Here is a 20,057-nt window from a genome sequence, read left to right on the forward strand (position 1 = left end):
TCCATTTATTTTGAATGGTGAACTGAATTGTATGCACTCACTGGCCATTCAAGATGTTTATTTGTCATATACACAATAACAGACACAGCGTTTTTTAATTGGAACATGCGCATGTGCACTGTGCGATTGTTACGCTCTTACATTCTTACAGCACGATGACATAGTGGCTAGCGCCTCTATATGAGGCAGTAGCCACAACAAAAATGATTTTGACCTTTTTTGGCCCTTTTCCACTACCCTTTTTCAGCTCACTTCAGCTCGTTTCAGCTCACTTCAGCCCGACACGGCTCGTGTTTCGACTATCTCAAAACAGCACGACTCAGCTCGCTTCAGCCCTGCTTAGCACCCAAAACTCGCACGGTTTTGGAGTGGGGCTGAAGCGAGCCAAACCGAGCTGAGTGAGGCTGGGGGCGTGAGCAGACACTCCCCTGTGCACTGATTGGTGAGGAGGAGTGTCCTCACATGCCCCACGAGCACGCTGGGATCTGTAAACACCGTAAACCCGGAAGAAGAATAATTACGAATTACGAGAATTTCTGGAGCCTTATGCGCCTCGCCTCATCTATACGCTCTTGCCAGTATCTGTTGGCGTTGTCGGTGACAACAAGCCACAGCACCAAGACCAGCAACACTAACGACTCCATGTCCTCCATGTTTATTGTTTACTATCCGGGTCGTGAGACTACCACTTAAAAGATCACTGATGTCACTGTTTGCGCCGCTTAACGACATCACGTGACGTCCACCCACTTTCGCTAACTCCACCCAATGTGTCCACCCACTTCCAGCCAGCACGGTTCAGCACGGTGATAGTCGAAATGCAACTCCAACAGCCCCGCTCAGCTCGACTCAGCCCAACTCAGCACGGCACGGCTCAGCCCGACTCAGCCGCGTTTGTAGTGGAAAAGCGGCATTAGTTGACCTTGACCGGATGACCCTCAAAATGTTGGAAGTTCTGTTTGAGCCCAATGCCCATCTATCCTGAAAGTTTCATGAAGATTGGTCCAGCCATTTTCCCATAATGTTGTTAACAAAAAAACAACAACAACAAAGAAACCCCACTGAAAACAATACCTTGTCCCAGGCGAGGTAATAAATGAGACAAAATCCATAGCTGTTTTTTTCACCTCAACACCCCACTTGCATGATATATATTTTTTTAATTTCATTTACTTTGCTTTCGTAAAATTACTTACTAGATTATTTATTGTACAAAATGGTCATTACAAGCAAAAGCTGCTAATTCATAGCACTCTTAGATAGATAGTACAATATGATTTTTAATCTGTAGTCTGTTTACCACATTCATTCATATTGAGTAACTGCTTTATCCTGGTTAACGTTGCTGTGTTTAAACACTAATTTATTTATATTTTTTGTTGATTAGAAAATATTACAAATAAAAATAACTTCAGGAATGGGTGGGATGGGTCAGAATTCCTCTGGGAGTTCCGTGCACAAATTGACATGCATGTAGGACACTGGTGTATGAGAGTACAGAGGAAGACTCAGGAGACAGGTGGATTTTTTTAAGCTGCTTTGGGCTGGCATTTATTTTCACCGTGCTTTTCAGTGTAGCTTCAACAATTAAATAAACAAGTGAGAGAAAGAAAACAAAAAAGGGGACGTCACAGCTTTTGCCCCATTCCAGTTCACAATTCAAATTCACGCTCCGAGGCATGTGTAACACTACTGAAACAATGTGGATTTTTTTCCCCTTATCTTTTTACATAAAACAGTATTTTCTCAGAATGTAAGCATGGCATGAACACATTACATTAGCATAGCTGTCATTAGCTTGCTAGCATCAAACTGTGCTATATGAATGAAAACCCTGTGGGTGCTGTCCTCGGTAAATTAATTTTGTTCTTAATACAGGCATGGGTGTCTGTGTGCATTTGTTTCTTTAAGGAACTGCAGACCAGCATCCTGTCCCTGGCAGGCAAGATCCTGGTTGGTTGTGATGAAGTTCTGGAGACTCTTCATCAAGTCACCAATGCTCTGATCAATAGTGATATTACCGATCATGAAAGCAGGTGAGCTTGAAGATTTTATTAATTGTTCTAGTTCACTAAGTTTGACTGGCTTAGTTCCAAGAATGCTTATATTTACTATAAACAAGTTGGGATATTTAATTGTTGATCACTCCACTTGTCTGTGTTCACCACATAAAACTAATAACATCTGTGCAAATATTCAATATAACTGCATTCTTGCTCTTACAATATTTCTTAAGTATAACTGCATGATAACATGCAGTATGTGCATTCGCTGTTGAAACTGACTATGTGGCATTATTCCCTTCCATGTTAAAGATTCACAAAAGGCCATGCAAAGTAATTGCCTCTTTCTAGTTTAAAAAAAAAAATTAGAAATAATGCATTTAAGTTACTTGTGGTAAAATTGTTTCCAAAACTAGTTGTACATTGTAATCAGATCAGAGGTTTCCATTTTATAAGTCCCCATTCTTGTATTTACATTGCATTTACATGGTTCTGTATAAGGCCAGCACGAAGTTGAAGCTGTATATTCTGCCAATAGGCAAATCAGATTGGAGATGCTAATTTGACTTTGCTGAATGGCACGTACAAGGTCGCCCATTCAAGTGGCATGTGCATAGTCAACAAAGACAAAAAAATTGTTGGTTCACGCCTTCTCCAATGACTTTACAATTACATTTACAGTATGGCATTTGGCAGATGCCCTTATTGAGACTGACTTAAAATAGTGCTTTAAAGGTTACACATTATGAAAAACTCACTTTTTCTGTGCTTGTGCACATACATTTGGGTATCTGGAGTGCCTACCAACTCACAAACTTTGAAATAAACAACCCAATTAGTTACTTTTGGGCTGCGTATTTCAGAAAACATGTGCTTCAACAAGCTATTCAGATTTGGCTTCTCTTTCTATGTCACAAGGGGAGCTTATTATAAAGTGATATCACCCCCTCATCTGGGTATCTCCACTCATGACCTGAGAAATGCCCGTGCAAATGAATATTCATGAGTGAAGTGACGCCTGATTGGCCAGAAGCGGGGGGTTGGGGGAGCAGTGGCTCAAGCACTCAAATCGACCGTTTTGAACAGGGCTGTTTAGACAGGGTGAGAAGCGGGGCTGTGGTGTTTTACCCTTGTGGTATTTTGACCAAAGTGTGTCACAGACATTTTATTAAGACCTCAGGGAACTGTGTCAACTTGTGGAAAAGGGATATAATATTGTCATCTTTAGCTCATCTGTCCAGAAGACCGATGAGCTATTGCCATGATGCGGCGTCCATCTGTCCGGCTTCCACAGTTCAGTTAAATTGTACCTCCTTCATCAATTCTCCACAGATTTCCGTTCCGATTGTTTTGTTTGAAAGAACTCCTCACTCTGCACAAAACTTTGATCATTGTTTTGTCAAATTTTTTGCTAACGAGTTAGTAATTAGACCAAATTAACGAATTTTCCAGGCCTCTCACTAGAATTTTATCTCCTCTCTCATTTCTCATCTGATTCCAGTTCTGATCGATGTTTTCTGTAGCACTTCCCTCGAGGAACAAAACTTGGTTGGTTGGTTGGTTGGTTGTTGATTTTCCTGTTATAAACAGTTTGTTTACAACTTTTTCATTGAAATCGTATCCCCTTTGTTCTCCATGGATTTCAGTTCTGATGGTTTTCTTTGAAAGAACTAGTCCTTCTGTACAAAACTTGGTTATTGTATTGTCAAATGTTTGCTAACGAAATGGTAATTAGGTCACCTTAATGAGTTTTTGGACTTCTCACTAGAATTTTATCTCCTCTCTCATTTCTTATCCAGTTTCAGTTCTGATCAGTGTTTTGGGTAGATCTTCCCTTGGGGAACAAAACTTGGTCATTTGTTGATTTTTTTGTTGCAAACAATTTGTTTACAACTTTATTTTCAGTTAAATCATGCATCCTTCCTCAGTTCTCAATGGATTTCAGTTCTGATTGTTTTATTTGAAAGAACTAGACCTTATGCACAAAACTTCCTCACTGTATTGCCAAATTTTTTTGCTAACAAATTAGTAATTCTGTCAACTTAATTTTCTTCTGACTAGAATTGTATCATGCGAGTTCAGTTCTGATCAATGTTTTGGGTAGATCTTTCCTTGGGGAACAAAATTTAATCCTTTGTTGATTTTCCTGTTGTAACCAATTTGTCGTGGAGGTTGGTCCTCTCTCACATTGTCACATTTCAGTTCTAGTGGAGTAGCTTAGCTCAAAAGTAGGGAGGAATTGTGCACTTTGTTATAAAAGCATGAAATTTGGTACACTTGTACCCAAAGGCATTCTGAAAATAATTGGATATGGAGCCATCTTGAATTTTCAATATGGTGGCCATGGCAGCCATTTTGAAAAATGGCTGCCAGCAACAACAGTTTTCTTATGTGGGATGGATATAATTTGATATTGAGGACATAATTAGTTAAATTTATTTACTATACCCTTGTGAATTGCCTTTTGCATAATTTGCAGAGGCAGCACGGTGGTGTAGTGGTTAGCGCTGTTGCCTCACAGCAAGAAGGTCCGGGTTCGAGCCCCGTGGCCGGCGAGGGCCTTTCTGTGTGGAGTTTGCATGTTCTCCTCGTGTCTGTGTGGGTTTCCTCCGGGTGCTCCGGTTTCCCCCACAGTCCAAAGACATGCAGGTTAGGTTAACTGGTGACTCTAAATTGACCGTAGGTGTGAATGTGAGTGTGAATGGTTGTCTGTGTCTATGTATCAGCCCTGTGACGACCTGGCGACTTGTCCAGGGTGTGCCCCACCTTTCGCCCGTAGTCAGCTGGGATAGGCTTCAGCTTGCCTGCGACCCTGTAGAACAGGATAAAGCGGCTACAGATAATGAGATGAGAGATGAGATAATTTGCAGAATTTGAAATAGAAAAATTAGAATTTCTTTGAAGCTTCCTTCTGTCTCACAAGATTCACAGCGGTTGTGACAATACCCTGGCCAGATCTAGGGTTTTCAATCAAGGGGAAGTTTATTCAGACTCACCTTCATGGAAACAAAGGGCTGTGCACTCTAAGGCAGCATTTTTTTGCCCTTGCACTGGCTAACACTGCAACACTGGACCTGTGACACCTTATTGTTGCTAGCAACAGGTGGGACTTCAGTGTAGTACTCTGGCAAGTGGTCAATGGTCTTGGAACCTCCTCCATGAGGCCCACTGAGTACAAGAGGGCTGCAGTCAGCCCCTTCACAAACAAAAGAGGGATGCTGGGTCAGAGAGATTGCCGTGCTATGGAAAGAATCCTTAGCTGTTGTTGAACTGGGATTATGATCAATATTGTCAACAGCAGCAGTGGTAAACACATGCCTGCACAACTGTGGAAGGCATATGTGGCAGCGGGGGCATGGCCAAGCGTCGGTTTGTGAATGGAGGGCGGAGTCGGGGAAGGTGAGTGGCCAAATCGCTGCACCTGTTGTCAATTAATGTGTGTCTGTGTGTCTCTTGAAGTGACGGTGCTCCATAAAAGGAGTAAGGGAGCAGAGGACGAGAGATTGGGATCAGAACACGACGATGTATGTGTGTCTGAGTGTGTGTGTGACTGTCCCAAGTGAGAAAGTATTGTGCTGAAAAGCCAAATAAAAAAGAATCTGAACGCTAACAACAGCCTGCCGTACTTCTGTGCTCCACCCACATCCGGGCAGCTTCTACAGCATACCATTTGCTCTCTTTGAAACTGTTGGCAGACATTGTTCCCCATCTGAGTTGAGAGCTGAAGAACACATTCATAGGATGTGCTCAAGCCCAGATGTGCCATTCTGTCTACAAGGTCCCTTTTACGTGTGTGCATGCAGCATCAGTCCTATAGTATGTATAAAGGAACTGGTGTCTCCTGTGCAGTACTGTGTCTGACAAAAGCAGCTCTGTATAGTGCCCACTTGTGCTCAACACTGTTGAATTTCAGCAACTGAGCAATCACAAGTGCTGCAGGAGATGTTACTTCTTCCATTTGGTCTTTGATGCTGGGGCCTTCTAGGACCATGTTCACAAGGGTAAGCAACAGCTGTGGCACAGAGTCCTCTTGGCATCCTTCAGGGAAACCATTAAATGTTTTGGTCTCACCAAATATGTGACCGCGAACAATTTGTGCAGCACGTGCAATGTCTTTGTTGTCCTCCTAACATGCTTTGGCAAGAGCTATGCCAACATCATCTTCAAAGGCCAATAGGACATCTCTTCCCTTGGTGTATGCTCACATATCAGGGAACTCAGCAAGAAGCCTCTCTTTTAGCCATGTAGAGTGAACTCTGTTATCAACTTCTATTTTTAGCTGTTCCATTCGTGACTTGTAGAGCTGGGCAAGTTCAGCAAGCTTGAATACAGGTGCTGTCCCATCATGTTCTCTGGTCTCTTCTATGTGAAGCACAAGCTCACCAAACACTATAACAGAGGTTGATGCTGCGTGTCCCTGGCCATTATCTTCAAGACCTTCTAGGTTACCTTTCTGGTACGATTATAGGAGACCTACTAGGCATCTGGTGTGATACTTGGCTTCAAGGGCCACCATGTCCCCAGTACTAAGCCGCCCTAGTAGTTCTGCATCTTGAAGTAGCATTGCAGCAGTGCGCACCCATTTATCTAATTGGAATGCTGCAGCATCATGAAGGCCATCATTGCCAGCAGGCTGTCTGCAGAAGAAGCAGGTGTCCTGTCTTAATTCAGAAGTGCTACTCTGTGATTGGGACCTTGTGAGCCTGTTTACTGTCTGATGATCAGGAATTTTGCTGCATGCTCACTTTTTTTCTCTTTGCAGCTTGGTTTCATTGTACTTCAACCTGCATGTTTTATGGTATTGAGCTTTGTTTGCAACCATGGCTGCTTCAATACCTTGGCCCTCATCCAGTCTTCCAATTGGAAATGTTGAAGGGAGCTGGCCAAGTTCATTCAACTGGATTAAATGCTCTGCAAGTGAACTGTATCCATTCCCCTTGTCTGCTTGCTTGGACTGCAGAGGACATGTCAATGCCTCTGCAGTGTGTTCTTGGCATATAATACAGAGCTTCCAATCAGTCTTGCCTGTGCAAGAAGTTGATGGTCCTTGACCATGAAGTTTGAATTTCTTTGACAGTTTTCACTGTATGAGAAAGTATTAATGCAGCAAAGGCACAGGGGCTATCCTTTTACCACCTTTAACTGCCGGAAACACATTCAAGTTTGGGATACAATGAGGTTCGGATGTAAAAATTGACCTACACCTAGCCCGATCATTCATCCAGTGCCATTTAATCCCTGTGCGATCTGTACACCATCTGGGTAACTGTATGGCTCTCCCATGCTGGCATATCCTGTCTATTCAGGTGCGACTATCTAACTACATCTAAATATGCAAACTACAATATTAATTAGATGTGGGGCTAATATTAGATAGCATTTAGGAAACTGGGGTTAAAGGCAGAGTGCTAACCTCCTAGCGGTTTTCCCTGGGCAACGGCTACTGCAATGATCCTGGGCAGCGATACCATCGGGGGCGGGGCAGTGAACTAGCAGGTTTCCCTGCAAAGGCTCCCCCCGCTCCTGGCAGGTTCAACCATAGTGGGACAGTTCCCAGGGGAGCTGCTGCTGGCTAATAGTCAAGTCAAGTTTATTTGTATAGCGCTTTTAACAATAAACATTGTCGCAAAGCAACTTTACAGAATAGCACCCACAATGCCTCAGCCCCTGATGGGCGGTCTACAAATCCAGCTGAGGTTGTGTGATGGGTTAGCAATCCCCCACATAAAACAAACCCGCTACAAAACCTCGCATATGGAACCCAAACTGGACTGACCCCAATGGAACCCCGACCATGGACCGGAGGGACCTACGAGTTAAGCCTAACGGAACTGCAACAATAAGAGTTGCAACCTGGAACATACTGTCTATGAAAAGGGAAAGATCAGTAGAGCTGGTCGCCAATGAACTGGCACGCCTGAGTGTCACAGTAGCAGGTGTTACAGAGGTATGCTGGCCTGGATCCGGCACACATGTAGCAAATGACTACAACTTCCTTTGGTCGGGCAGGGATGACTGCCAACATCGCCAAGGGGTTGCACTTGCCCTAGCTCCACCTGCCTCCTGAGCACTAGTCCACTGGAAACCAGTGAACAACAGTGTAGCAGTTTGTAGGTGTGGGAGGAGCACAGAAGACGGCAGCCCAGAACTGAGTTTCGTAACTCTTGTTTATTTTGACACTTTTCAGTTGTCCTTTGCACACTCTCGTACACACACACACAGACACGCGCACACACATCAGGGGTCTGGTTGGGGAGAGAGAGCCCCTCCTCTGCTCTCACTCTCTCCTTAAATAGGGCACAGTCACTGGGGAAGACACACAAACACACGTTAATCAACATCAGGTGCATTGATTCTGCCACTTACCTTCCCTGACTCTGCCCTCCGGTCACAGACCGAAGCTTGACCATGCCCCTGCTGCCACATACCCCCACCGCCTGACTCAGGCTGGGCGGCTGGAAACCTCTCTGGTCCCCTGTGGAGATCACCTCTCCCCGACCCAACTCGCGGAGGTTGCCCAGTTGCAGACCGAATTTTCAGACATGTTCTCGTCCCTGCCCGGCTGCACCGACCTCATAGAGCACCACATTGAGATGCCCCTGGGGGTGGTAGTGCGCAGCCGCCCTTACCGGCTACCCGAACACAAGAAAAAAGTGGTTCGGGAAGAACTCGAGGCCATGCTCGAAATGGCCATCGTCAAGGAGTCCCACAGTGACTGGAGCAGCCCGGTGGTCTTGGTACCCAAGGCAGACGGGTCGGTCCGGTTCTGTGTAGACTATAGAAAAGTCAATGCGGTGTCTAAATTTGACACATACCCAATGCCTCATATTGATGAGTTGCTTGATCGACTAGGCACGGCTCGCTTTTACTCAACACTGGATTTGACAAAGGGTTATTGGCAGATCCCCTTGACTCCATTATCCCGAGAAAAAACTGCCTTTTCCACACTGTTTGGCTTACACCAATTTGTCACACTTCCTTTTGGGCTGTTTGGGGCGCCCGCTACATTCCAGCGGCTGATGGATAGGGTCCTCCGCCCCCACGCGGCCGCATACTTAGATGACATCATTATCTACAGTAATGACTGGCCGCGGCACCTACAACATCTGAGGGCCGTCCTTAGGTCGCTGAGGCGAGCGGGTCTCACAGCCAACCCGAAGAAGTGTGGGATTGGGCGGGTGGAAGTACGTTATCTGGGCTTCCACTTGGGCAACGGGCAGGTGCGTCCCCAAATTAACAAGACAGCAGCAATTGCGGCCTGCCCGAGGCCCAAGACCAAAAAGGGGGCGAGACAGTTCCTGGGGCTGGCTGGCTACTATCGTAGGTTTATACCTAATTATTCGGACATCACCAGCCCACTGACTGATTTCACTAAAAAGGGGGCACCAGATCCGGTCCAGTGGACGGAGCAATGCCAGCGGGCTTTCTCTGAGGTGAAGGCTGCACTGTGCGGGGGTCACTGTTACACTGCCCTGATTTTCTCTCCCCTTTATGTTACAGACGGATGCATTGGACAGAGGGCTGGGGGCTGTTTTGTTCCAGGAGGTGGAGGGGGAGGACCGCCCAGTGCTGTACATCAGTAGGAAGCTGTCGGTGCGTGAGGGGCGCTACAGCACCAGTGAAAAAGAGTGCCTGGCGATCAAGTGGGCAGTCCTCGTCCTCCGTTACTACCTGCTGGGACGCCCTTTCACCCTCTGTTCGGACCACGCGCCCCTCCAGTGGCTCCACTGCATGAAGGATGCCAATGTGCGGATCACCCGTTGGTATCTGGCACTCCAACCCTTTAACTTCAAGGTGATCCACAGGCCGGGGGCGCAGATGGTCATGGCGGACTTCCTCTCCCATCAAGGGGGGGGGCGAGTCGACTGCAGGCTGGGCGGCTGTCCGGCCTGCAGTCGACTCGCCCCCCCCCCTTGATGGGAGAGGAAGTCCGCCATGACCATCTGCGCCCCCGGCCTGTGGATCACCTTGAAGTTAAAGGGTTGGAGTGCCAGATACCAACGGGTGATCCGCACATTGGCATCCTTCATGCAGTGGAGCCACTGGAGGGGCGCGTGGTCCGAACAGAGGGTGAAAGGGCGTCCCAGCAGGTAGTAACGGAGGACGAGGACTGCCCACTTGATCGCCAGGCACTCTTTTTCACTGGTGCTGTAGCGCCCCTCACGCACCGACAGCTTCCTACTGATGTACAGCACTGGGCGGTCCTCCCCCTCCACCTCCTGGAACAAAACAGCCCCCAGCCCTCTGTCCAATGCATCCGTCTGTAACATAAAGGGGAGAGAAAATCAGGGCAGTGTAACAGTGACCCCCGCACAGTGCAGCCTTCACCTCAGAGAAAGCCCGCTGGCATTGCTCCGTCCACTGGACCGGATCTGGTGCCCCCTTTTTAGTGAAATCAGTCAGTGGGCTGGTGATGTCCGAATAATTAGGTATAAACCTACGATAGTAGCCAGCCAGCCCCAGGAACTGTCTCGCCCCCTTTTTGGTCTTGGGCCTCGGGCAGGCCGCAATTGCTGCTGTCTTGTTAATTTGGGGACGCACCTGCCCGTTGCCCAAGTGGAAGCCCAGATAACGTACTTCCACCCGCCCAATCCCACACTTCTTCGGGTTGGCTGTGAGACCCGCTCGCCTCAGCGACCTAAGGACGGCCCTCAGATGTTGTAGGTGCCGCGGCCAGTCATTACTGTAGATAATGATGTCATCTAAGTATGCGGCCGCGTGGGGGCGGAGGACCCTATCCATCAGCCGCTGGAATGTAGCGGGCGCCCCAAACAGCCCAAAAGGAAGTGTGACAAATTGGTGTAAGCCAAACAGTGTGGAAAAGGCAGTTTTTTCTCGGGATAATGGAGTCAAGGGGATCTGCCAATAACCCTTTGTCAAATCCAGTGTTGAGTAAAAGCGAGCCGTGCCTAGTCGATCAAGCAACTCATCAATATGAGGCATTGGGTATGTGTCAAATTTAGACACCGCATTGACTTTTCTATAGTCTACACAGAACCGGACCGACCCGTCTGCCTTGGGTACCAAGACCACCGGGCTGCTCCAGTCACTGTGGGACTCCTTGACGATGGCCATTTCGAGCATGGCCTCGAGTTCTTCCCGAACCACTTTTTTCTTGTGTTCGGGTAGCCGGTAAGGGCGGCTGCGCACTACCACCCCCAGGGGCATCTCAATGTGGTGCTCTATGAGGTCGGTGCAGCCGGGCAGGGACGAGAACATGTCTGAAAATTCGGTCTGCAACTGGGCAACCTCCGCGAGTTGGGTCGGGGAGAGGTGATCTCCACAGGGGACCAGAGAGGTACACGATGCCAATGTTCCCTTTTGAAACTCCGGCCCCAGCTCCGCCTTCTCTGGAAACACCAATGCCACGGGGACCTCCTCATTCCAGAGTTTGAGTAGATTGAGGTGGTAAATCTGTAGCGCCCCACCCCGTCCGTTCGCCTCACCTCATAGTCGACGTCCCCGACTCGCCGTGTGACCTCAAAGGGTCCTTGCCACTTGGCAATTAATTTGGAGCTCGATGTGGACAACAGTATGAGTACTTTATCTCCCGGTGTGAACTCCCTAAGGCGCGTACCCTTGTACAGGCGGGTTTGCCATTCTTGAGCCTGCCACAAATTCTCCTGGGTTAGGTGGGTGAGTGTGTGGAGTTTTGCATGCAGGTCAATAACGTATTGAATCTCATTTTTACTTGGTGAAGGTCCCTCCTCCCAATTTTCTCGCAGCACGTCTAAAATGCCACGCGGCTTATGCCCATATAACAATTTGAACGGGGAGAACCCTGTGGAGGCTTGTGGGATCTCTCACATTGCAAATAACAAGGGTTCGAGCCATTTATCCCAATTACATGTGTCCTCGCTTATGAATTTCTTAATTATATTTTTGAGGGCGCAATTGGATCGTTTGACTAAACCGTCCATTTGTGGGTGATAAACGCTGGTGCGGATCGGTTTAATTCCTAATAACCCATACCGTTTGTTCAGTGTTCGTGACATAAACGAGGTGCCTTGATCAGTCAGAATCTCTTTGGGGATTCCAACTCGGGAGATGACGCAGAAGAGCGCTTCCGCAATACTGCGTGCTGAGATATTGCGAAGAGGCACTGCTTCCGGGTATCGCGTTGCATAGTCAACTAGAACTAATATAAAGCGATACCCTCGTGTTGACCGATCTAATGGCCTGACAAGATCCATCCCAATCCTTTCGAACGGGGTCTCGATTAATGGGAGAGGGCGCAAAGGCGCTTTTGGAATGGCCACTGGATTTACTAACTGGCATTCACGGCATGCCGTACGCCGCGAATTCATGGCCAATAGAACCGGGTCACTATTCGGGCTAGTGTTTTATCCTGCCCTAAGTGTCCAGCCATGGGATTAAAGTGAGCCGCCTGGAATACCAATTCCCGGCGGCTTTTTGGAATCAAAAGCTGCGTGATTTGTTCTTTAGTCTGAGTGTCCTGCGTCACTCGGTATAATCTATCCTTCATAATTGAGAAGTAGGGGAAGGACGGGGTGGTGTTTGGCTGGAGCGTTTGACCATCGATTACTCTCACTTGGTCAAACGCATGCCGCAGAGTCTCGTTTCGTGACTGCTTTAATGAGAAATCCGCAAGGGATTCCCCAATAGAAGGAGGAGGAGCCTGCAGCTCCTCACTCTGACGTAGAGATGACGTAGACAGCTCTGTGACAGCTGCTTCCGCCAATGCGACACCGGGACCTCCCCCTGCGGAACTACGGCAGGACCCACTCTTCACTAAATGACTCATTAATTCCCCAAATCCCAGCCAATCAGTCCCCAAAATTATCAAGTAGGTAAGGTGAGGATTAACTGCCGGCTTTACTCTAAATTTTTCCCCTCAAAAAAGAATGTGGATCGACACTAAAGGGTAGTTGTGAACATCCCCATGCACACACAACACCTTCACCAATTGTGCTCCCCCCAATGCCTCGTTTTGCACCAGGCTTTGGTGGATTGAGGTCTGATTACAGCCGGAGTCCACCAACGCCTGATAAGTATCCCCTTGGACACTCACCGGTATGCGATATGCTCCGGCCTGATTGAGGGCGGCTCCTGGCGCGTCGGGGATCCGAACCACCGCGCCCACCTCCATTGCCGAGCACTGCTGTTGGAGGTGGCCCGGCTCCCCGCAGTGCCAGCAAACCGGCCCGGGCTTCCTCTCTGCACTGGCACTTTGGGTCTCACTCACCTGAGGGGGGGAAGAGGCAGACATAGAAGGGAGAAACGGGCGGGCCAGCTGGAGTGGTGCCAGCCCCTGCCTCCGTGGTGGGGAAACGGGGCGAGGATGAGACACAGGAGGAGAGAGAGAGAGGAGAGGGAAGAAGAGGTTGTCTGCTGTCCTGCCGTCGGGACAGCCGCCAAATGGTCCTCCGCCAGCTCGATGGCCTGATCCAGCGACGCCGGGCAGTGGCACTGGACCCACTCTGCGGTTCCTGCTGGTAGGCGAGTGATGAACTGCTCCAGTACCACCTGATCGATTATTCCCTCGGAATCGCGGTTGTTGGCCCTCAACCACCGCCAGCAGGCGTCCCGGAGTTACTGGCCAAACACAAACGGCCAGCCGACTTCTTCCAAGCGCAGAGCGTGGAAGCACTGTCGCTGCTGTTCAGGGGTGCACCCCGCATGCTGGAGGACAGCCCGGCGGAGGTCCGCGTAGACCAGCCGGCGGTCGGCGGGGATCTGTAGTGTGGTCAACTGCACCTCGCCCGTTAGCAGGGGGAGGAGGTGCGCCGCACGCTGTTCCACCGGCCAGCCCGAGGCCTCTGCTACCTGCTCGAAGAGCGTGAGGAAGGCCTCGGGGTCGTCATGCGGGCCCATCTTCGTTAGGGTGAGGGGGAAGAGCCTGCGGCGGTAGAGGTGGTGGACCCCACCGATGCGAGGAGGTGCCGGAACACCTGTCGATCTTCCTGCTGTGCCAACACCAGGGCCTCGAACCGTTGCTCTTGCTCCTTCCAGAGGGCGACTAGCGCCTGGTGCTGGCTCTGCTGGGATGTGTAGAGGGCGTGGACCAGGTCTGCGAAAGGGGAGGACTCCATGGGGCTGTTCTTCTTCTGCGCTCCAGTCCCGGGTTTCAGCAGCACCACTGTAGCAGCTTGTAGGTGTGGGAGGAGCACAGAAGACGGCAGGCCAGAACTGAGTTTCGTAACTCTTGTTTATTTTGACACTTTTCAGTTGTCCTTTGCACACTCTCGTACACACACACACACACAGACACATGCACACACATCAGGTGTCTGGTTGGGGAGAGAGCTCCTCCTCTGCTCTCACTCTCTCCTTAAATAGGGTGCGGTCACTGGGGAAGACACACAAACATGTTAATCAACATCAGGTGCAGTGATTCTGCCACTTACTTTCCCTGACTCCGCCCTCCGGTCACAGACTGATGCTTGACCACGCCCCCACTGCCACAAACAGACTGCTCCTTGCCTGCCTACACCACAGCCATGGCAGAATTTCTGTCATTGTAGCCTATGCCCCAACCAACATGGCAGCAGACGAGGAAAAGGACAAGTTTTTCACCCAGTTATCGTCGCTTATGACTGACATCTCCAGACATGACATTGTTTGGATCCTTGGTGACCTCAACGCTACAACCGGGCCCGATAGAGCCAGGTTTGAGCGTGTGCTAGGTGGAGGGAGCATTTTCAGAGCTTGCTCAACCGTCCAGTGCCACCCCCCTCTCCCCAGCTGGAAGAACTAGCTCCCTCAGCTAAGGAGGACAATTCTGTCCCTACTGGTCCCCCCACTCTAGCTGAAGTGGTCAAGGCCATACGGAAACTCAAACCTGGCCAGGCCGCAGGGGCCGATGGAATCGCCCCAGAGTTGCTGCTGCATGGTGGACCCGCAGTAGCAGGTCAGCTCCAACAACTGTTTACTGCTATCTGGAGTAACGAGACCATCCCATTGGACTGGCTGCAAGGTGCCATCCTTCCCTTCTGGAAGAAGGGGCCCAAAGACCTCTGTAGCAACTCCAGAGGGATCACCCTGCTGAGCGTCCCAGGGAAGGTGTTTGCTAACATCATCCTCGCAAGACTGCGCCCACTTCTCATCCGCAAGCAGAGAAAGGAGCAGAGCGGCTTCACAGTGGACAGAATCCTGACCCTCCGACTGCTGGCTGAAAAAAGAAAGGAGTTCAGGAAACCTCTCTATGCAACCTGTATGGACCTGAAACAAGCCTTTGATTCCGTAGACAGGCCAGCCCTTTGGAAGATCCTCAAGATCCTTGGCGTCCTGGTCAAGCTGCTAAACCTTCTCTCTCTCCTCTACTCCGACACCTCCTCCTGTGTGAGAGTAAACGGGCTGCTGTCAGACAATTTCAACATCAACAGCGGCGTCCACCAAGGCTGCGTCTTGGCCCTGACAGTCTTTAACACAACCATCGACTATGTCATGGGGAGAACTGTGGCTCAGTGTGCCTGTGACGCTAGCTTTGGCGATGTTACCATCACAGACCTGGGTTACGCAGACGATGTGGCAATCCTGGCCGAAGTCATGGAAGCCCTCCAACTTGCCCTGCAGGCCATGGATATGGAAACCCAACCGCTCGGCCTGATGATCAGCTAGGAAAAAAACAAGGTTCAGTGCCTCAGCGACTACAAGACACCCCAAGCAGGACTGGTGATGAACTCCCACCCCGTGGAAGCTGTTGACAGGCTTTGATCTCTCAGAGGCATGATAATGTCTGACTGCAAGAGCGATTCTGACATCCAGCTCCGCATCGGTTGTGCCGCCTCTGCGATGGCAAGCCTTGACAGGGTATGGTCCAACAGGAAACTCTCGGTCCAAACTAATATCAGGCTGTATAAAAGCCCTGTGCTGTCCATCCTCATGTATGGAGCTGAGACCTGGACTCTAGCAGCTGCCCAGGAACACCGCCTGGATGCCTTTGATACCAAGTGCCAATGAACAATCTTGGGGATCAGGTGGTATGACCACGTTTCCAATGCCACTCTGCGTGAGATCACCAACCAGCCTCCACTGTCCAACAAGATCCGCTCAGCCCGTCTCCGCCTTTTCGGCCACATCGCCAGGGTGGAGCCACCCCTGGAACCAGCCGCCCTACTGAGGGAACCGACCCCCACCATCTGGTCCCATCCCAGAGGCCGACCCAGACGCACATAGTCCGACCAGCTGAGCGACGACCTGCAGGCTGCTGGCCTCAACATCGCCACCACCTGGGAGGCTGCCAGGAACAGACCCGCTTGGAGAGCCATATGCAGAGGCACCACGCTCCCTTCGGGAGCATGCAGAGCTGAGTGAGTGAGTGAGTGATTTAGGAAACTAAAATACACTACTACTAAACTATGACCAGAACCAGTACATTGATTACTGACTACAGAAAGCATGGCATTATAAAACAGAGTGTATTTTGCTGACACTGAACCCCATGCTGAGTTTCACAGCAGTGGTGTCACCAGTGTGCCCTGGCTGTGTTTTGACATTCACTCTATTACATTTTATTGGAATTAAATAATTGAATGAAATGGTGTTTATATTGAGTTGAGGTAGATGAAAGCTTCCAAGCAATTCTAATGTTCCTATTTCAAATTTTGCATCTAGAAAAATTTAAAATTCTACACTGAGATCATCCATAGCTGACCAGTCCACCTCACAGCTGAAAACTGGCAGCCATCTTGAATTTTCCATGATGGGGGTGGGGGTGTATGCAAAAGAAAATAAATAAATTGGTATGGTAAATAAATTTAACAAATTGTGTCCTCAAAATCAAATTATATCCATCACACATAAGAAAACATTTGTTGCTGGTGGCCATTTTGAAAAAAATGGCTGCCATATTGACAATTCAAGATGGCTCCATATCCAATTATTTTCAGAATGTTTTTGGCTATAAGTGTAGCAAATTTCATGCTTTTATAACAAAGTGCACAATTGTTTTGGTTATCTGCCCCACTATTCTGTTTGATGTTTTTGGTAGTCATGTTTTTTTTTTTTTTATGGCAGGCCAGATGAGCTACTATGTTCTTGACATTCTGGTTAAAGTCTCTAACAATAGACATATCCTCATACTGGGTCAGTTGGTCAGGGAGTAGGAGTAGTATCAGTCTAGAAACACTATTTAGGGAGGTTAGTGCAGTATGAAAAAGAACACGTCAATTACTTTTAAAATAACAGTAAATGAAATAAAGTACTATTTAAGTCATTCATGCAAGTGGTGGGAAGAGGCAAGTCTGTAGTCTTCATTTGAAGACAGCTGTTCAGACTCAGCTGTTCAAACAGGTTGGGGAAGTTCATTCCACTATGTTGGTGTCAGAACAGAAAGTCTTGTTGCATGCCTTCCTTGTACCCTACTTTCCTAAGCATGGTGGGTCAAACTAACTGTTACAGCCCCCCCCGGCTTGGTTTATCGAAGCTGCAGCGAGTCCTGACTGATGCTTCATGATTGCTTATTGACGTCATGCATCGTGAAAACACAGTGAAACTATAAAAGGACAAAAAATATACAAAATATACATTTCTACATACCTAAAACTATCAAAAATCAACACTTTAATAATACTTCATTACAAAAGAGAAAATAAACTAATGCACAAGCACAATAAAAGGTGTAGATACAAAGGCGACAATGTCACACACCGTAACAAAATCAAACAAAACAAACACGGACAACTCAAACTGCTATATGCGCAAGGTAACAAACGAACAACTTCACATTACCTCGTTCCGCTGACCAAGGGGTGTAAATGATTCCTAGATACTCCTTGATTTATCTCTCTCTCAAAACGCTTACATCTTGAACTCTGCTAGCATACTTCTCTTTTGCCAAGGTTGAGAGGATTATGCTACAGGTTAGTGGGCCTAATATATATATATATATATATATATATATATATATATATATATATATGTATATATATGTATATATATACACACACACACAGACACACACACACAGGGTCACCCGAGCAAAACTAAATGGACAAACCCACCTTGGTCAGGGCATGTCTGCCACCTGATGGATGGATGGATGGATGGATGGATGGATGGATGGATAGATAGATAGATAGATAGATAGATAGATAGATAGATAGATAGATAGATAGATAGATAGATAAAACTTTATTGATCCCTTTGGGAGGGTTCTCTCAGGGAAATTAAAATTCCAGCAGCATCATTACAAAATAAACAGAGAATATAAAAGAGAGAAAACTTCTAGATAAATTAAGTATTAACATATTCAAATATAAAAAATTAAATATGAAGAGAAAAAAAATCTAGCAGGAGAGGTATTGCATATTATATTGCACATTGTCCAGTATTGCTTTTTGTCAGGCTAAGCTACTGCTCCTTCCCGTCCTCTGTCCTCCTGTTACACCTCCTCCCCCCCAGAGAGGAGTTGTACAGTCTGATGGCGTGAAGGACAAAGGAGTTTTTAAGTCTGTTAGTCCTGCACTTGGGAAGGAGCATTCTGTCACTGAACAGACTCCTCTGGTTGCTGATGACGGTGTGCAGAGGGTGACTAGCATCGTCCATGATGTTCAGTAGTTTGTCCAAACTCCTCTTCTCTGCCACTGTCACCATAGAGTCAAGTTTATTTGTATAGCGCTTTTAACAATAAACGTTGTCGCAAAGCAGCTTTACAGAATTTGAACGACTTAAAACATGAGCTAATTTTGTCCCTAATCTATCCCCAATGAGCAAGCCTGTGGCGACGGTGGCAAGAAAAAACTCCCTCTGACGACATGGTGAGCTCAGCAACACCTAAAAGCATGGAAGATTAAAGTGGATGATCCTGGAATTCTTTCTTTGGTGAAGAACATCAAGCCAAGTCAAGAGCATGCTTGAGGAGGTAGGCCTATGATTGTCAAAGTCTACAATCCCTTCATGAAACCACTTGTAACATTCCAAGACAGAAAGGCCAAGTTAGACTTTGTGAGAAAGCCTGCACAGTTCTGGAACAAGATTGTGGACATGGGCATGTATGGCTGCCAATGCAACTCTGTCACTGGTGTCTATTGATGATCTGACTGCTGATAGAAGTAGCAGGATGAATTCTGAAGTATATAGAGCTATACTTTCTGCTCTGCCTGCTGGGTCATCCAGTTTCAGTTGGTGACACTATGAACTTCCTTGATACATCTCTGTCTTGCATCGCATTAACCAGGTCACTGCCTGTCAGACCCGTGTCATCCTCAGTGATGGATTAATGTCAGAGTAGGACGACCATGTCAACATACGTTTTCAGGTTGACATACAGTAGCAGAACTTTCCTTGCAGGTTCATCATGTCTCCTAATATGGCCTGACAGTGATGGTCTATGCATGAGAGCTTGCCGTATAACTCTCTATTGGTTGTATACGATCTCCAGGAGACGTTTTGGGCAGCCCTCAGGAGACGCGTATACAGTACATGCCATCAAGTTTCTTTGAAAGAGCGGTTGTAAGGGACCAGGACTCTGAGCTGTACAGGAGAATAAACTCAGCAGAAGCTTTGAAGACTTTCAACTTAGTAGACTTACAGACGAGGGATTTCCATACCTTTTGGAGAGCGTGGATGGTACTCCATGCTTGAAAGATTACACAATACAGAATCAAGACTCTGAATCGTGGGCTGTGTTGGTGAACCCGCTCAGGTATTTAAAGTCATCAACCTTAAGCCTAGGTCACAACCGGCCGTACGTGCTCCTACGGCCGGTCTATGTGCAAAAAACGCAAGAAACGCACAGAGGGCGCGTGTGTGACGTGCTGATTTTCGAGCCGTAGACTGGCCGCAGACCGGCCGCAGAGGTTCTTTGTCATGTCAAACAAACTCTACAGGCGCTTACGTTTTTTTCAGGTTGCAAGACAAACTTACGGCCAACGTGCGTCTTTCTCTCTCATTATCTCATTATCTCTAGCCGCTTTATCCTTCTACAGGGTCGCAGGCAAGCTGGAGCCTATCCCAGCTGACTACGGGCGGAAGGCTGGGTACACCCTGGACAAGTCGCCAGGTCATCACAGGGCTGACACATAGACACAGACAACCATTCACACTCACATTCACACCTACGGTCAATTTAGAGTCACCAGTTAACCTAAC

At 47.9% G+C, this 20,057-nt stretch overlaps 1 protein-coding gene across 11 annotated transcripts in view; it reads left to right on the plus strand.

The window, feature by feature from the left end:
* LOC132872214 (probable E3 ubiquitin-protein ligase HECTD4) overlaps positions 1-20,057 on the plus strand; it is an 868,395-nt gene that overhangs the window by 328,594 nt on the left and 519,744 nt on the right. For 10 of the 11 annotated variants that reach the window (XR_009651396.1, XR_009651397.1, XM_060906858.1 and 7 more), the window contains exon 18: positions 1,912-2,036. Coding sequence is in view for 9 of the 11 variants with exons in the window: in XM_060906858.1 (XP_060762841.1) it covers positions 1,912-2,036 (125 nt within the window). In the remaining 2 variants the exon portion in view is untranslated. The remainder of the gene's footprint in view (positions 1-1,911; positions 2,037-20,057) is intronic. The other variant, XM_060906861.1, reaches the window with a different exon arrangement.

This window comes from Neoarius graeffei, chromosome 24, assembly GCF_027579695.1.
Source record: "Neoarius graeffei isolate fNeoGra1 chromosome 24, fNeoGra1.pri, whole genome shotgun sequence".
In the NCBI taxonomy this organism is placed as follows: domain Eukaryota; kingdom Metazoa; phylum Chordata; class Actinopteri; order Siluriformes; family Ariidae; genus Neoarius; species Neoarius graeffei.